The sequence below is a fragment of the Macaca nemestrina genome, chromosome 12, assembly GCF_043159975.1.
Source record: "Macaca nemestrina isolate mMacNem1 chromosome 12, mMacNem.hap1, whole genome shotgun sequence".
In the NCBI taxonomy this organism is placed as follows: Eukaryota; Metazoa; Chordata; class Mammalia; order Primates; family Cercopithecidae; genus Macaca; species Macaca nemestrina.
In genome coordinates, this window is record NC_092136.1 from 11,260,397 (window position 1) to 11,277,879 (window position 17,483).

Genomic DNA, 17,483 nt, shown 5'->3' on the forward strand with positions numbered 1-17,483 from the left:
GGGGGAAATTCACAGAATAGAAATTCATTTATTTCACAAATACATGTTGAATTTTTACTATGTGCCAGGCATAGTACCTGCCGAGTCAAGCCCTCGAGGAAAAAAAAGCCATTAGTCAACGTTCGAGCTCACATTCTAATTCTCAACTTCGTGATTTGTTAATCCATCTTATAGGCGAAGAAAGCGAGGCATAGACAAGGAGCCGAGCTGAAACACTGGCTAGATGCGGGTAGGGGTCTGAGCCATCACTCCCACCCGGAGGCGCGGTCTCCATTCCTCGGAAGCCCTTGGTACGGCCCCGTTCCCCGCTGAGTTCTGGGCTGCAGCGGCAGCACTCTGCTCTAGCACTAACTCAAGCTGCCAGGGCAGCGTCAGCGGACAGATGAAAACATGCGGGGACCTGCTGGCTACCAGCCGGGGTTCCGCAAGCTCAGGTCTTGGGCAGGGCGCGGAGGGTCAGGCCCCGCCCCTCGCACGACGGCCTTAAGTGTGCGCACGCGCAGGGGGTCGCGCTTTCTCCGGGCGGCGACACCGCCCCCAGCCTGGGACGTCAGCGGCGCGCGACGTGCCTTGCTATATAAATGCGGTGGCGCCCGGCGTAGGGACACTTCGGTCCTGAGTGCTTGGGCGTTCGGTCGTTTGCCGGCGTAGCGGCCAGCGCTTGAGCCCGCCCTTGCTCTTCGCTGTGGCATGGCGGACGAGGGGAAGTCGTACAGCGGTCAGTGCTGGTCCTCGGGTCGGGAACCGGCTATCTAGGGCGCGGGTGGGCGGCGCCGGCCTAGGCCTCAGCCTCCGGGGCGTGAGGCCGCCAGGGGCCCGGCGTCCGCGGGGAGCGGCGCGCGGGGGGTCGGGGGCACTCGAGGTGGATTACCGAGTTGTTGACTCCTGGATTCCTCCTGGAATCCTGGTGTTGGGGGACCTGCGGCTCGGAGCGGGTGGCTCGGGTGTAGGGGGACGGGATTCCTTTGAACTTTGTGGGTGGTTGATGCCTGTCAGTTCGGTTTGGCGGCCTGACTCTTCCTTTAATGTGAGTTAGTGCCCTACTCGTGGGCTGCCCTGGTGCCCTATTTTTTACTGCGTCCAGTCGGTCTTGAACCCTCGGGCCTGGGCTTTGGCTTAATATTCGAGACTTACACATCAACTGGATGTTCCAGTCTGAACACTACACTGGGTGTTAGTTCTTTGTAGTAGTTAGGAGTGCATGGTGGAGGTTGAAACCGTGAATTTAAAACTCTCCTCTTCCACCCCTTTAAAGTGGAATAACAACAGTATTTCTTAAGAGTTGGGGGGGAAGTAGGGGGGAAAATGAGATGATTCCTATCAAGTGCCTGAAGCATAGTGGCCGGTACTGGAGAACAGTTCTCAATGAATGTTAGCTGCGCCTTCTGTGTTCTTTTTTCCTAGGGTCATTTGTTGAGATTCATTGTTTACAGAGTGCTCGGTATTAGGCAGATCTCTTTTGGGAGTTAGGGACCCTTTTTAAGATGCTAGTCCTGCACAGCATGAATCAGATCATATTCCTGGAGAGCATTCCAGGGTCCCTGGTTAAGCACCCTAGCCTGGCACTACCACTAGAGCCTGAGTCTAGAAATTGTCTCCTGAGTTAAAGGGCATTTCTGGCCAAGGAATCGAAGAGCTCCTCAGAAAACTTCAAAGTGGCAATTTGAGAACAAGGAGAATTTTTAGAGGATCCTTAAACTGATCATATTTGTAACTGGCATCTGTACTGTATAGACAAAGTATTGAGTGGCAGATTTCAGGTGGCTTTCAGAGGTCTGATTTGTGTTCACTTACACTTTTGGGTCTCACATTTATACATTCTGCTTCTAATTCCAGTTTCTACTTCATTTTTCAAAAGCCCTGCACAGATTTCCAATAACTTTTCCTTGATGCTGACCTCCCACAGAGAGAGTTCTTTCCTGTGGACAGGCAGCGGAGTTTGCATGGAGATGGCCTGTGTAGTTAGTATGTATCTCTTCCAGTAGTTCAGAGTAGAAACTATGATTGCCACACCAAGCCGGACCAGTTACTTCTAATTTGTGTTCCTGTTTCTAACTCCAGAACACGATGATGAACGCGTTAATTTCCCTCAAAGAAAGAAAAAAGGCCGGGGTCCCTTCCGGTGGAAATATGGTGAAGGAAACCGTAGGTCTGGAAGAGGCGGTTCTGGTATTCGGTCTTCCCGCCTGGAGGAAGATGATGGAGATGTGGCAATGAGTGATGCCCAGGATGGTCCCCGAGTACGATAGTAAGTGACCAGTTGGTCTGGTTTGAATTTAGTGGCTCATGAGATTATATGGCCCTTTTACTGTCCATGTCATTTTCCTTCCCACCTGTTATAGTGAGAAATGCCAGGACTAGCTTAGCGATTGAACAGTCTTAGTTTAGTCCCGCCAACACAGTGCAGGAAGGTCTTTGAGAAGACTTTCCTAGCATTTGTGGTCATTTTATTCTCTGTTTACCCACAGCAACCCCTATACCACCCGACCTAACCGTCGGGGTGATACTTGGCATGATCGAGATCGCATTCATGTTACTGTGCGGAGAGACAGAGCTCCCCCAGAGAGAGGAGGGGCTGGCACCAGCCAGGATGGGACCTCAAAGAACTGGTTCAAGATTACAGTGAGTACTTTGAGAAAGTAGATGGTACAGTAGAGATCGGAGGCCACGCTCAGAGTGGCGATGTTTAATTTTATTCCACAAAAATTATTCTTTTTTTTTTTTTCGAGACGGAGTCTCGCTCTGTCGCCTAGGCTGGAATGCAGTGGCCGGATCTCAGCTCACTGCAAGCTCCGCCTCCCGGGTTCACGCCATTCTCCTGCCTCAGCCTCCCGAGTAGCTGGGACTACAGGCACCTGCCACCATGCCCGGCTAGTTTTTTTATTTTTTAGTAGAGACGGGGTTTCACCGGGTTAGCCAGGATGGTCTGGATCTCCTGACCTCGTGATCCGCCCGTCTCGGCCTCCCAAAGTGCTGGGATTACAGGCTTGAGCCACCGCGCCCGGCTTTTTTTTTTTTTTTTAATGGAATCTTGCTCTGTCATCCAGGCTGGAGTGCGGTGGCGTGATCTCGGCTCACTGCATCCTCCGCCTCCTGGGTTCAAGCGATTCTTCTGCCTCAGCCTCCTGAGTAGCTGGGACTACAGACACCCACCACCACGCCCAGCTAATTTTTATATTTTTAGTAGAGACAAGGTTTCACTGTATTGGCCAGGCTGGTCTTGAACTGCTGACTTCGTGATCCGCCCGCCTTGGCCTCGCAAAGTGCTGGGATTATAGGCATGAGCCAGCGTGCCCAGCCCAAAAATTATTCTTGTTAGCTGATTACGCCATAGTCAAGTATCTGTCTCTTCTCCTAGGAATCAGTATCTTCCAACACCTTAGAGCAGGTTCAGAGAAGGGGTGGAAGAGAAATATGAAAACTGTGGTTGTGGAAGGAGTAATTCCTCTGGATGTCTTCATTTGGCTCAGGCTGAGTATGGGGCTTGGAGTCCATGAAGTTCTCTGAGGGACAGGCAAGGTGTAAATAGTATCTTGAAACTTTTAGAATGAAAAAAATTTTTTTTTTTTTTTTTTTTGAGACGGAGTCTCGCTCTGTCGCCCAGGCTGGAGTGCAGTGGCGCAATCTCGGCTCACTGCAAGCTCCGCCTCCCGGGTTCACGCCATTCTCCGGCCTCAGCCTCCCGAGTAGCTGGGACTACAGGCGCCCGCCACTGCGCCCGGCTAATTTTTTCTATTTTTAGTAGAGATGGGGTTTCACCATGGTCTCGATCTGCTGACCTTGTGATCCGCCCGCCTCGGCCTCCCAAAGTGCTGGGATTACAGGCGTGAGCCACCGCGCCCGGCCGATTTTTTTTTTTGGAGGGATTATAAGCGTAAGTGGGCTGGGTACAGTGGCGCATGCCTGTAATGCCAGCAGTTTGAGAGGCCGAGGTGGAGGATCACTTGAGGCTGGGAGTTCAAGACCAGTCTGGGAAATACAGCAAGACCCCTTCTCTACAGGAAATTTTAAAATTAGCCAGACATGGTGGTGCATGACTGTAGTCCTGGCTACTCTAGAAGACTGAGACAGGAGGATCGCTTGAGCCCAAGAGATGAAGGCTGCAGTGAGTTATGATCGCACCACTGCACTCTAGCCTGAGTGACAGAGTGAGGCCCTATTACTAAGAAAATATAGCAAGTGTTGGCCAGGTGTGGTGGCTCATGCCTGTAATCCCAGCACTTTGGGAGGCCGAGGCAGGTGGATCACCTGAGGTCAGGAGTTCAAGACCAGTCTGACCAACATGGTGAAACCCCATCTCTACTAAAAATACAAATAATTAGTCAGGCGTGCTTGTAATCTCAGCTACTCGGGAGGCTGAGGCAAGAAAATCGCTTGAACCTGGGAGGTGGAGGTTGCAGTGAGCTGAGATCGTGCCATTGCATTCTAGCCTGGGCAACAAGAGCGAAGCTTTGTCTAAAAAAAAAAAAAAAAAAAAAAGAATATAGTAAGTGTAAGTAGACAGAAAGGAAGTTAAAGAATCTATGTATGTCTCAAGTAGAAAACCTAGTACTGGTCCGTCCTTTAGGTAGTCTTTTAAAGTTTGGTAGAAGGTATAAAAGGCATTGTGTTGGGTCTGCTATTCAGCCTTACTTATCGTTCCCTTCTTTGCTCTTTCTCTCATTTCTAGATTCCTTATGGCAGAAAGTATGACAAGGCATGGCTCCTGAGCATGATTCAGAGCAAGTGCAGTGTGCCCTTCACCCCTATTGAGGTAAGACAAGGCCTGAGTGGCTGGCCAGGCATCAGGGATGGTGAAGGGGCAAGCTGGACTCCCAGTGTAATGCCCCTCCCCAAGGGGCTCTGGACTCCCAGTGTAATGCCCCTCCCCAAGAGGCTCTGGACTCCCAGTGTAATGCTCCTGTTTCCTCTTGCAGTTTCACTATGAGAATACACGGGCCCAGTTCTTCGTTGAGGACGCCAGCACTGCCTCTGCATTGAAGGCTGTCAACTATAAGATTTTGGATCGGGAGAACCGAAGGGTGTGTTTAAAGGACCTGGCTTGGCTGGAGGTGGAAGTTGGTGCTCAGAGCAGGGACTGGGTCTTGGTCTGGGTCTTGCGGCTTAGGCTTCTCTAGAGTTTTCTGTGCCCTTTGTGTCTTCCCTCCAGATATCTATCATCATCAACTCTTCTGCTCCGCCCCACACTATACTGAATGAACTGAAGCCAGAACAAGTAGAACAGCTAAAGGTGAGGCAGGCTCAAATTAGATGTTTCCAACCCAGTCTTACCACTTCTCACACCCCCACCCCACTCATACCACCCCAGTGACCACTAAACCCTTCTTTTACCTCTGTAGCTGATCATGAGCAAACGATACGATGGCTCCCAGCAAGCCCTTGACCTCAAGGGCCTCCGTTCAGACCCAGGTTGGTTGACAGCAGTAGTTCTCAGATAGGTGGTGACAAGGTGGAATTTGTCAGGGAGGGAAAGTTTGAGGATGTTTTACTGTTAATGCTGCCCTGGGCAAACCCTTCAGCCTTCCCTTTCCTTCCCTTCTGCTTCCTGAAGATTTGGTGGCCCAGAACATTGACGTTGTCCTGAATCGCAGAAGCTGTATGGCAGCTACCCTGAGGATCATTGAAGAGAACATCCCTGAGGTAAGGCCTTTGGCCCAGTATTAGGCATGAGGAAGCAGGGTGGGTTAGATAGGATGTGGCTGGAGGGCAGATTCGTCTCTGATCCACTTGCTGGTGGTGCTTTCTCTAAACTTTTCTCCTCACAGCTATTGTCCTTGAACTTGAGCAACAACAGGCTATACAGGCTGGATGACATGTCTAGCATTGTTCAGAAGGCGCCCAACCTGAAGATCCTAAACCTTTCTGGAAATGAAGTGAGAATTGATCGCTCGGCTATATTTTTGAAGGGATGGGTAGAGCGTGTAGAGAGTTTGTCTGGTGATGGCAAGAGGCAAGAGAGAGAACTCGGGCCAGATGCGCTGGTTTGCGACTGTAATCCTAACACTTTGGGAGGCCAGGGCAGGAAGATCACTTAAGGCTAGGAGTTCACTTGCCTGTAGTCCAGGCTGCTCCTGGGGGCTGAGGTGGGAGGGTTGCTAGAGCACAGGAGTTCAAGGCTGCAGTGAGTTATGATTGCGCTGTTGCATTCTAGCTTGAGCAACCTGTCTCAAAAATTTTTTTTTTTTTTTTTTTTTTTTTTTTTTGAGACGGAGTCTCGCTCTGTCGCCCAGGCTGGAGTGCAGTGGCCGGATCTCAGCTCACTGCAAGCTCCGCCTCCCGGGTTCCCGCCATTCTCCTGCCTCAGCCTCCCGAGTAGCTGGGACCACAGGCGCCGCCACCTCGCCCGGCTAACTTTTTGTGTTTTTAGTAGAGACGGGGTTTCGCCGTGTTAGCCAGGACCGTCTCGATCTCCTGACCTTGTGATCCGCCTGTCTCGGCCTCCCAAAGTGCTGGGATTACAGGCTTGAGCCACCGCGCCCGGCCAAAAAATTTTTTTTAATTTAAAAAATAAATTAGTCAAGCATGATGTCACATGCCTGTAGTCCTAGATACCCAGGAGTCTGAGGTGGGAGGATCTCTTGAGTCCAGGAGTTTGAGGCTGCAGTGAACTATGATCATGCCACAGCACTGAACTTGGGTGACAGAGTGAGACCCTGTCCCCCCCAAAAAAAGAAAATTTTAAGAGATTAAAAAAGAAGATTTCAGAGCTAAGCGTAGGTACTGGGGGTATGGGGATCCAGTTGGCTGTCTTCACCAGGGTCTCCTCCCTTTTTTCCTTCCACCATTTGCAGTTGAAGTCTGAGCGGGAGTTGGACAAGATAAAGGGGCTGAAACTAGAAGAGCTCTGGCTCGACGGAAACTCCTTGTGTGACACCTTCCGAGACCAGTCCACCTACATCAGGTCAGTTGTAGCCTGTGTCTCCCCTCCTGGGGACCTTCATCCCCTGGGAGGCTGAGCTAATGCATCCTGACCAGGGCCCGTCTGCGGAGATGTGCAGCCCTGAGCTGGAACCACCTGTCCTTTGGGAGGATCACGTGCTCCCCACTTTGGTCTGTCTATGTCTTCCAGCTTTGTCCTGAGATCCTTTCTCTTCTCTTCTGACCTGACTATCTGTTTGCTGGGTCTGTGGCCTTTCTCTTTCTTCCTGAACACAACCTTTTCTAGAATCTCCCTACCCTGTTGTTCCAGGAAAGGCATCTCTCCTTTCTACTCTGACCAGAGGGTATTTGTACATACCCTATAGATGGAGTGGCCTTATACCAAGAGCCTGATGTCCGTGGGCGGAGGAAGCCCTCCCTACCTGGGACTTCCTTACTGAGATGGGCCTTCCGTCCTTTGTACTGTGATGGTCCCTCTTGCCCTTGCGCGAAGAGGGACCCTTTTCTCAGGATCCACTTGCCCAGGGTTGTTGCCTGGGCATTCCTGCCCATGCTGAGGTTGAGGCCTCCTAGGGGCTGGTGGCATGCAATCTGTCTATCTCCCTGAAGAAGAAACCTGGGTTCCCCAAGACGTGATCAGAGCTGGGGCCCCGCCAGCAGGCGAGGGAATCCCAAGGCAGGTGCTGGGCGTGGAGGCCACGGGGGCATAGGCTACCAAGGAGACAGAGAACTGACCCCCTCGGGGGCGCTGCCTCTCCCTCACTCACACACTGCACGTCACCCTGTTTGGCCCCGGTGGATGGCTGGTTAGCCAGAGACGGGTAAGATTCCTCAGGGAAGGAACAACCTAAGACAGGCACAGTCGCAGAGGGGCCATCAGGAGATAACTTGGGGGCAACAGAGGTGGGGCATGGACCCTCACCCCCACAATCCTGCAAGGGCCTGAACCCTCACACCTTCTGAGGGAGGTCTCCTGCCCCCATGGCTGCTTTGCTCCCCACGCCCAGCTCAGATCGGGACCCAGGTAGCAGACAGAGACCTGGCCAACAGCAAGTGCCTACTCACCACAGCAAGGATTTGTTTCTCATTTCTACCTTGGACCACAGGGATGGGGCAGCTGAAAGAAAGGGCTGTGTCAGTTTCTCCCTTTTCTCCCTCATTTTTCTAGATGCTTTTTTGCCTTGTAGTTCTTTTCCCTTTTTCTTTGCTTTCTCTTTCTTTTTCTTCTGTGTCTCCTATACCTCCCCATCTCTGCCTTGCCCCTGCCCCATCTTGCCTTTTTCTCTTTTTCCTCCTTTTCCTCTCCTTTCTTACTCCTTGGCTTCTCCTCTTCCTGAGCCCCACCTGCTCATCTCCCTGCCCCAACATCCTGTGCCATCCCTGTGGTGTGTTTGGGTCTTGGCCAAGGCCAGACCTGGCAGAACTGATGGATACCTGGTGAGGCAGCGGAGCCCCTGGGCTCCCACCCCATTCCCTCCTCCCGGGGCTGCACAGGTGAGTAGGTGGAAGGTAAGGGGGGCAGGGAGGGGAAAGAGGTCCTGGGCTTAAAGCCTAGGTTTGGAGTACTGCTCCTTGACACTCAGGGTCAGGCAGAGAGAAAAGAGACAGCCTTCAAGGCAGTCCATGTCTGGGTGCCCCGGGTCAGGTGGGGAGTGGGGCCATTTTTCCCTGAGCACAGGCTGGGAGGGAGTGGAGGGATGAGCAGGATGGGATGGGCTGTCCCTCGGGTTTGGTATATTTGCTCCTAGAGCAGCCCAGGAGGCACGGTGGCTCTGAAGCATCACTTACTTCTGTCCCGTTCTTGACAGCGCCATTCGCGAACGATTTCCCAAGTTATTACGCCTGGTAAGTCCATAATTTTTTCATTCTAACAAGCACAGTGTCTCCCACTCACAAGGATTCCTGGATAGTTTTCTTTTTCTTTTTATTATTTTCTTTTTTTTTTGAGGCGGAGTTTCACTCTTATCACCCAGGTTGGAGTGCAATGGCGTGATCTCAGCTCACCGCAACCTCCGCCTCCCAGGTTCAAGCGATTCTCCTGCCACAGCTTACTGAGCCCGAGTAGCTGGAATTACAGGCATGTGCTACCACGCCTGGCTAATTTTTGTATTTTTAGTAGAGACAGGGTTTCACCATGTTGGCCAGGCTGGCCTCAAACTCCTCACCTCAGGTGATCCATCCACCTTGGCCTCCCAAAGTGCTGGGATTATAGGCGTGAGCCACCTTGCCAGGCCGTTTATGGAGTCTTGCTCTGTTATCCAGAGTGCGGTGCAATCTAGACTCACTGCAACCTCCGCCTCCTGGGTTCAAGCGATTTTCCTGCCTCAGCCTCCCAAGTAGCTGGGATTACATGCATGTGCCACAACGCCCAGCTAATTTCTTTGTGTATTTTTAGTAGAGACGGGGGTTTCACCATGTTGGCCAGGATGGTCTTGAACTCCTGACCTCAACTAATCCATCCACCTTGGCCTCCCAGTGTGCTGGGATTACAGGCATGAGCCACTGTGCCCAGCCTGGATTCCTGGATACTTTTCATGATGCTTTTATACGTGACTTCTGATCCTTCTCTGTTAGTTCTTTAGTCTACTTATGCATCCAGCCTTTTTCTCTCTGGTTTAAACTGTCAACTTTTGTTTTGTTTTTGAGACAGGGTCTCGCTCTGTCATCCAGGCTGGAGTGCAGTGGCACAATCGTAGCTTACTGCAACCTTCGCCTGCCAGGTTCAAGTGATCCTCCCACTTCAGCCTCCCAAATAGCTGGGACTACAGGCACACACCACCACGCCCAGCTGATTTTTGTATTTTTTTTTTGGTAGAGATGGGTTTTGCCATGTTGTCCAGGCTGGTCTAAAACTCCTGGGCTCAAGCCATCTGCCTGCCTCGGCCTCCCAAAGTTCTGGGATCACAGGTGTGAGCCACTGTGCTCAGTCTACACTGTCAACTTTTATTTCCTTTCCACAGGATGGCCATGAGCTACCCCCGCCAATTGCCTTTGATGTTGAAGCCCCCACGACGTTACCGCCCTGCAAGGTAGGAAGCATGGACTGAGTAAGAACTTACGTGTGGAGAGAATACTGCTTCCATGTTCCTAATATCTTGTTTGATTTCAGGGAAGCTATTTTGGAACAGAAAACTTGAAGAGTCTGGTCCTGCACTTCCTACAACAGTAAGTATCCCAGGGCCCCCCTCCCCACCCCGGGTTTGGCAGGGAAAGGTGGGCAGACCCAGGCACACCTCAGCCTCACTCTTTTGGGGTTTTTTTTGTTTGTTTGTTTGTTTTTTGGACAGTGTCTCACTCTGTCACCCAGGCTGGAGTGCAATGATGTGATCTTGGCTCACTGCAACCTCTGCCTCCCAGGGTTCAAGTGATTCTCCTGCCTCAGCCTCCCCAGTAGATGGGACTACAGGCGTGTGCCACCACACCTGGCTAATTTTTGTATTTTTCATAGAGACAGGGTTTCACTATGTTGGCCAGGCTAGTCTCCAACTCCTGACCTCATGATCCGCCTGCCTTATCCTCCCAAAGTGTTGGGATTAGAGTCATGAGCCACCGTGCCCAGCCATTTTGTTTGTATTTTTAGTAGAGACAGGGTTTTGCCATGTTGCTCAGGCTGGTCTTGAACTCCTGGGCAAAAGCTGTTCATCTGCCTCAGCCTCCCAAAGTGCTGGGATTACAGACATGAGCCTCCATGCCCGGCCACAACTCACTCTTGGGAGCTACTGGGTCCTTTTATGGCTCTAGACCACATAGTTCATACTTTCTCTTTTGATTTTCCCATAGGTACTATGCAATTTATGACTCTGGAGACCGGCAAGGGCTCCTGGATGCCTACCATGATGGGGCCTGCTGTTCCCTGAGCATTCCTTTCATTCCTCAGAACCCTGCCCGGTGAGTATCACATCCCAGAATCTCCCCGGGACCACTGGGTTTCCCAGCAGATACAAGGCAGCACCTGCTGGCAGCACTGCTCTGAACACCACGTCCATTCCTCTTATTCCCCCAGAAGCAGCTTGGCCGAGTATTTCAAGGATAGCAGAAATGTGAAGAAGCTTAAAGACCCTAGTAAGTGTGTGATATGAACAAAATACGATGGGAAAAGGGCATGGGAAGGAATCAGTCATAGAACTCAGGAGTATGTGGCAGCACCGCTGAGCTTTCTCCTCCACCCACAGCCTTGCGGTTCCGGCTGCTGAAGCACACGCGTCTCAACGTTGTTGCCTTCCTCAACGAGTTGCCCAAAACCCAGCATGACGTCAATTCCTTCGTGGTAGACATAAGCGCCCAGACAGTAAGCTCCTGTTGGTGCCCTGACAGAAGCCTAAAATTGGGGTGGGGGTGGCATTTAATAGACAAGGGGGGGCACTCAGGCTCTGAGAAGTGTACATTGTACCTGATGCTACTTCTCTTTCAGAGTACACTGCTGTGTTTTTCTGTCAATGGAGTCTTCAAGGAAGGTAAGAATCTCTGGAGTCCTGAGTTTGTAGCATGGTCCCACCCCCAGCTGGAATTTTCCTCAGCACTCTTAGCCTCCCAGCTACTTTCTCTCCCATTTTCTTTTTGAGCTCCTTCTCCCATTCTGAACCCAAGCCGTCTTGGCTTGGCCTGCCTCTCCACCTGTCCTTTCTGGATATGGGAAAAGCCTGGGGATTAGGAGGACTTTGGAGTCAGGCAGTTCTTAGTTTCCATCCCAGTTTTGGTTGTGTGGGGCTGCGGACAAGTAACATTACCTCTAAGACAGATTCTTTATTTGTAAGTTGGGGTTAAGTAATAGCCATCTCATAGTGGTGCTATAGGAAGTAACTGAAGTGACTTACAAAGTGCTTGGCCTGGGGCCTGGCACACAGATGCTATCAGTGGATTAGTAGTAATTACTTTTTTTTGAGACGGAGTCGCACTCTGTCACCAAGCTGGAGCGCAGTGGCGCAGTCTTGGCTCACTGCGACCTCCGCCTCCTGGGTTCAACTGGTTCTCCTGCCTCAGCCTCCCAAGTAGCTGGGCCTATAGGCGCGCACCACCACGCCCAGCTAATTTTTGTATTTTTAGTACAGACGGGGTTTCGCCATGTTGGACGGGATCCACCTGCCTTGGTCTCCCAAAGTGCTGGGATTATAACCATGAGACACCACGCCCGGCTGTAGTTATTACTATTATCCTTTCTGACCTGACCTTTCACCCCACCTCTGCTTCCCTTATACCCTTATATACTTAATCATCCCTCTCTGACCCGCTAGGATTCTTTGTATCAAAGAAGACCATGATTCAAGAAGCTGTTTGTAAACATAAAGCACTAGTGACCCTAAGGTGTCGTTGCTGTTCTCATTGCAGTGGACGGAAAGTCCCGGGATTCTTTGCGAGCCTTCACCCGGACGTTCATTGCTGTTCCTGCTAGCAATTCAGGGTAAGTATTCTGCTTTTCACATTGGATACCAGTCCTAATCATGGCCAACAGTGTGGTAATTGGAAGGTAGAGTCAGTCTTTGGGGTGATTTCAGAAAGGCAACAGGAAATCAGGGAAAGCTCACAGTTAAGAGCCAGTTAGTTAAGAGCCAGTTAGTTAATAGCTTGGCTCTGGAATTGTGCCGTCTGGGTTTTCATCCTGGCTCCACCACTTCCAGCAAGTAGGCTGCTGCCTTATCTGAAAATTCATTTAACAATATTCACTGCCTAAGTTTGTCGTGAGGATGAATAAAAGAGCTAAGAACTGTCCATGGGTTGGGAGAACTCTAGTGTGTTTGGTAGATAATCCTTCCAAACATTGATTCCATGGGAGGGGATAAATGATAAGAGGTAACAATAGCTAAGGGGGGAGGGGGGGACCTTGTGGATATTGAAAGAATCAGAGAATAGGAATGATGGGAGGATGACGTTATCTGTCTAGCTTTTTAAGTGCTCTTTGTCCTCAAGGCTATGCATTGTAAACGACGAGCTATTTGTGCGGAATGCCAGTTCTGAAGAGATCCAAAGAGCCTTCGCTATGCCTGCGCCCACGCCTTCCTCCAGCCCAGTGCCCACCCTCTCTCCAGAGCAGCAGGAAATGTTGCAGGCATTCTCTACCCAGTCTGGCATGAACCTCGAGTGGTCCCAGAAGTGAGTACTGGGCATGTGTAGGACGGGGTGAACTGAAGGAGGGCTAGTTGTAAATAATGAGAGCTCCTGATGGTTTTTTTGTGTGTGTTTTTGGTTTTTTTTTATAGAGACAAGTTCTTGCTCTGTCATCCAGGCTGGAGTGTAGTGGTGATCATAACTCACTGTAGCCTCTAACTGCTGAGCACAAGCTATCCTCCCACCTCAGCCTCCAGAGTAGCTGGGCCTATAGGCATGTGCCACCTTTTTTTTTCCTTTTTGAGATGGAGTCCTGCTCTGTTGCCCAGGCTGGAGTGCAGTGGTGTGATCTTGGCTCATTGCAACCTCTGCCTCCCAGGCTCAAGCAATTCTCCTGCCTCAGCCTCCCGAGTAGCTGGGATTACAGGCACATGCCACCATGCCTGGCTAATTTTTTGTATTTTTTTTTTTTTTTTGGTAGAGACAGGGTTTCACTATGTTGGCCAGGCTGGTCTTGAACTCCTAACCTCGTGATCTGCCCACTGTGGCCTCCCAAAGTGCTGGGATTACAGGCGTGAGGCACTGCGCCCAGCCAGATTTTTATTTGGTTGTTTTGAGACAGGGTCTCACTCTGATGCCCAGGCTGGAGTACAGTGGTGTGATCACAGCTCACTGCAGCCTCAACTGCTAGGGCTCAGGTGATTCTCCCACCTCAGGCACCTGAGTAGCTGGGATTACAGGCATAGGCCACAGCACCTGACTCATTTTTTTTTGTATTTCTTTGTAGAGATGGGGTTTCACCATGTTGCCCACCTAGGCCTCCCAAAGTGCTGGGGTTATAGGTGTGAGTTACCGTGCCTGGGTTCCTGAAATTTTAAAAGGCAAAGCTTTTGGCTGCTTAAAAAAACCTAATAGTTGGCCAGGCAAGGTGGCTCACATTTGTAATCCCAGCACTTTGGGAGGCTGAGGCATGCATATCATGAGGTCAAGAGATCAAGACCATCCTGGACAACATGGTGAAACCTCATCTCTACTAAAAATACAAAAATTAGTGGGGCTTGGTGGTCCACGCCTGTAGTCCCAACTACTCGGGAGGCTGAGGCAGGAGAATTGCTTGAACCCAGGAGGCGGAGGTTGCAGTGAGCCGAGATCGTGCCACTGCACTGCAGCCTGGTGACAGAGCAAGACTCCGTCTCAAAAACAAAAAACCAAAAAACCCTGATAGTCTACAAAAAATTTGCCTGTGCATAAATTAGCATAATTTTTTTTTTTTTTTTTTTTTTTTTTTTGAGATGGAGTCTCACTCTGTCCCCCTGGCTGGAGGGCAGTGGCGCGATGTCGGCTCACTGCAAGCTCCACCTCCCGGGTTCCCACCATTCTCCTGCCTCAGCCTCCTGAGTAGCTGGGACTACAGGCGCCCACAACCGCGCCCGGCTAATTTTTTGTATTTTTAGTAGAGATGGGGTTTCACCGTGGTCTCGATCTCCTGACCTTGTGATCCGCCCGCCTCGGCCTCCCAAAGTGCTGGGATTACAGGCGTGAGCCACCGCGCCCGGCCTAGCATAAAAATTTTTAAAGGTTGCCGGGCGCGGTGGCTCACGCCTGTAATCCCAGCACTTTGGGAGGCCGAGGTGGGCGGATCACGAGGTCAGGAGTTCGAGATCAGCCTGGCTAACATAGTGAAATCTGTCTCTACTAAAAATACAAAAATTAGCTGGACATGGTGGCGGCGCCTGTAATCCCAGGTACTCGGGAGACTGAGGCAGGAGAATGACTTGAACCTGGGAGGCAGAAGTTGCAGTGAGCCAAGATCACACCATTGCACTCCAGCCTGGGCGGCAGTGAGACTCCATCTCAAAAAAAAAAAAACGTTAAAGGCAAATGGAAGTTCCTTTTCATATACTGTTCTGCAACTTAGTTTCTTTACTTACACCATGAACATCTTTCCCTACCACTGTAAAAACTATCTTGGACTTCTTGACAGCTATTTAATATTCCTTATCTTTGATAAGCCATTGGTAGAACATTTGGACTTTTACTAATTTCTCATTTGTATAAATAGTGCAAGGATGTATAAGAATGTACATATTTGTTGGCAAACCTGGGTGCTTTTATGGAATGGACTTCCAACTGGCATTTAGGGGTCAGAGTTCTTACAGAGCTGCCTGTTCTTCCACTCCAGGTGCCTTCAGGACAACAACTGGGACTACACCAGATCTGCCCAGGCCTTCACTCATCTCAAGGTAAGGTCTGGAAATACAGTGGCAAAAACACTAGGATCTCTGGGCCTTCCGGAGGTCAGGTTAGCTGGGGTTGCTGAGTGGAGATGGTAGGCCTGCCTCTACTGACCTTCATTTTTCTCCAGGCCAAGGGCGAGATCCCAGAAGTGGCATTCATGAAGTGATTGTAGTCATGCCCCAGAAGCAGCCTCCCCTGTAAATAGTCCTTGGATATTACCATCTGGTTGTCGTCTGTCATCTCCTCCTGTCTGGCCCTAGGCCGCCCCGTGACTGTGACCGAGGGAGGGAGGGCTGCCTGATCCCTCTCCTCGCCTGCCCTGGAAGCCTTCAGAAGATTGAGCCTCACTGATGCCCGGAAGCCAAAGCTTACTTTGTAGAACTGACACTAAACTACCCGAAGGATTTAGGTGCTTTGTGTACTTAACCCCAGGACCTCCTTACTTTTTAATATAAAGAGTGATGTTGTATTTTGTGTTCTGCGTTCTGGATTGGTTGTCTCCTCCCAGCCCTGAGCGGGAGGGCGGGCCCTCTAGCGGGGCGGGGGAGGGGGGGGGCCAGGGAGGGCGGGAGGCGGCTCCGCGACAGGAAGTCCCACCCCGGAAGTCGGCTGGCCATGGCGGCGCCTTGGAGGCGGTGGCCCACGGGGCTGCTAACTGTGCTGCGACCCCTGCCCACGCGCCGGCCCCTGCAAGGCGCGACGCTGCAACGGGATGTGTTGCTCTTTGAGCATGATCGGGGCCGCTTCTTCACCATCCTCGGGCTGTTCTGCGCGGGCCAGGGCGTCTTCTGGGCCTCCCTGGCTGTGGTAGCCGTGTCCCGGCACCCGGTCCGGGTGAAGCCTCTGGATGCGGAGGTCCCAAACCGTGGCCCCTTCGACCTGCGCTCCGCGCTCTGGCGCTATGGTCTGGCCGTCGGCTGCGGCGCCATCGGTAAGACGTGGGCTGGCTTCCCACTATGGCAACGTGGGGTGGCGGGACACGACCTTCCCTATACAGGCAGGGAGAGTTGGGGGTTCCCTATACAAGAGTGGTGGGCGGGCTTAACCCTACAGAAATTCGAAACACTGGCCGGGCGTGGTAGCTCATATGCTGGGAGGCCGGAGGCGGGCGGATCACTAGGTCAGGACCTCGAGACCATCCTGGCTAACACCATGAAACCCCGTCTCTACTAAAAATACAAAAATTTAGCTGAGTGTGGTGGCAAGCGCCTGTAGTCCCAGCTACGCGGGAGGCTGAGGCAGGAGAAGCGTGAACCCGGGAGGCGGAGGTTGCAATGAGCCGAGATCACGCCACTGCACTCCGGCTCAGTCGCACTGCGGTCTCAGAAGAAAAAAAAAAAGCGAAACACTTGTGTCCCTGAGCGCTGTGCCCTGTCATAGTCTAGGCCGAGGTCTGCCCTTCACTCTGCGACCTTAAGCAAGGTCCTTAAAGCTCTTCGTCCTCCCATTAAAATGGAAACAGATGTCTACTAAGGTTGTTGGGAGGAGTAACAGGATTGTGGTGTATAAGAGGAGCTCAGTACTGCACTCCAGCCTGAGCGACAGAGCGAAACTCAGTCTCAAAAAAGCTCAGTAAATATTACTTTCATCCCCAAGATTTCTTATTCAGAGGGCACTGGAAAGGTCGGTACTTAGACGTTCAGTGAAAACCCCTCACCCCGAACTCTGCCCTTCCTGCAGGAGCCCTCGTACTCGGTGCTGGTCTTCTCTTCTCTCTCCGGTCTGTGCGCTCAGTGGTGCTTCGAGCTGGAGGGCAGCAGGTGACCCTCACCACTCATGCCCCTTTTGGCTTGTGGGCCCATTTCACAGTTCCTTTGAAGCAGGTATCTTGCATGGCCCACCGAGATGAAGTCCCTGCCATGCTACCTCTGAAAGTCAAAGGCCGACGCTTCTATTTCCTCTTGGACAAAGCTGGACACTTCCCTAACACAAAACTCTTTGACAATACTGTGGGTGCCTACCGGAGCTTGTGAAGAAACAACCTCAAGTCACTCACCTCTCCAACAGGGGGATAAAAGCTGAACCTTGGGGAGCCAGGTGTGTTGGTTCACACCTGTTGTAATCCCAGCACTTTGGGAGGGTAAGGCAGGAGGACTGCTGGAGCCCAGGAGTTTGAGACCAGCCTGGGCAACATAGCGAGACCTTGTCTGTATTTACAAAAAAAAAAAAAAAAAGCCAATCTTAGAATGGAGTAACAACCAGGTCACACAAGGAGGTTAAGATTCATTAACAACAAATAAAGGAGCAGTCATCCCTAGGGCAGCTGCATAACAGTACCTCTAAGTTTCAATCCATGTCTGCTTAGCCTTCACTCCTTCCTCCTA

At 51.4% G+C, this 17,483-nt stretch overlaps 2 protein-coding genes across 2 annotated transcripts; both read left to right on the forward strand.

Annotated features, from left to right (window-relative positions):
• The first annotated feature begins 561 nt into the window (after positions 1–561).
• On the forward strand, positions 562–15,633 carry LOC105469466 (nuclear RNA export factor 1). The gene is made up of 21 exons (XM_011720491.3): positions 562–718; positions 2,062–2,248; positions 2,469–2,622; positions 4,670–4,753; positions 4,917–5,021; positions 5,150–5,230; positions 5,340–5,409; positions 5,552–5,640; positions 5,766–5,873; positions 6,792–6,901; positions 8,688–8,724; positions 9,840–9,908; positions 9,989–10,044; positions 10,660–10,767; positions 10,883–10,941; positions 11,052–11,167; positions 11,291–11,333; positions 12,205–12,277; positions 12,784–12,966; positions 15,104–15,164; positions 15,287–15,633. Exons 1-21 carry the CDS (start codon positions 691–693, stop codon positions 15,323–15,325), a joined length of 1,860 nt encoding a protein of 619 aa, XP_011718793.1. The 5' UTR covers positions 562–690; the 3' UTR covers positions 15,326–15,633.
• A 113-nt stretch (positions 15,634–15,746) lies between these two features.
• On the forward strand, positions 15,747–17,435 carry LOC105469464 (transmembrane protein 223). The gene is made up of 2 exons (XM_011720489.3): positions 15,747–16,090; positions 16,840–17,435. The coding sequence occupies exons 1-2, from the start codon at positions 15,775–15,777 to the stop codon at positions 17,130–17,132; spliced, it is 609 nt and encodes a 202-aa protein (XP_011718791.2). The 5' UTR covers positions 15,747–15,774; the 3' UTR covers positions 17,133–17,435.
• The last annotated feature ends 48 nt before the right edge of the window (positions 17,436–17,483 follow it).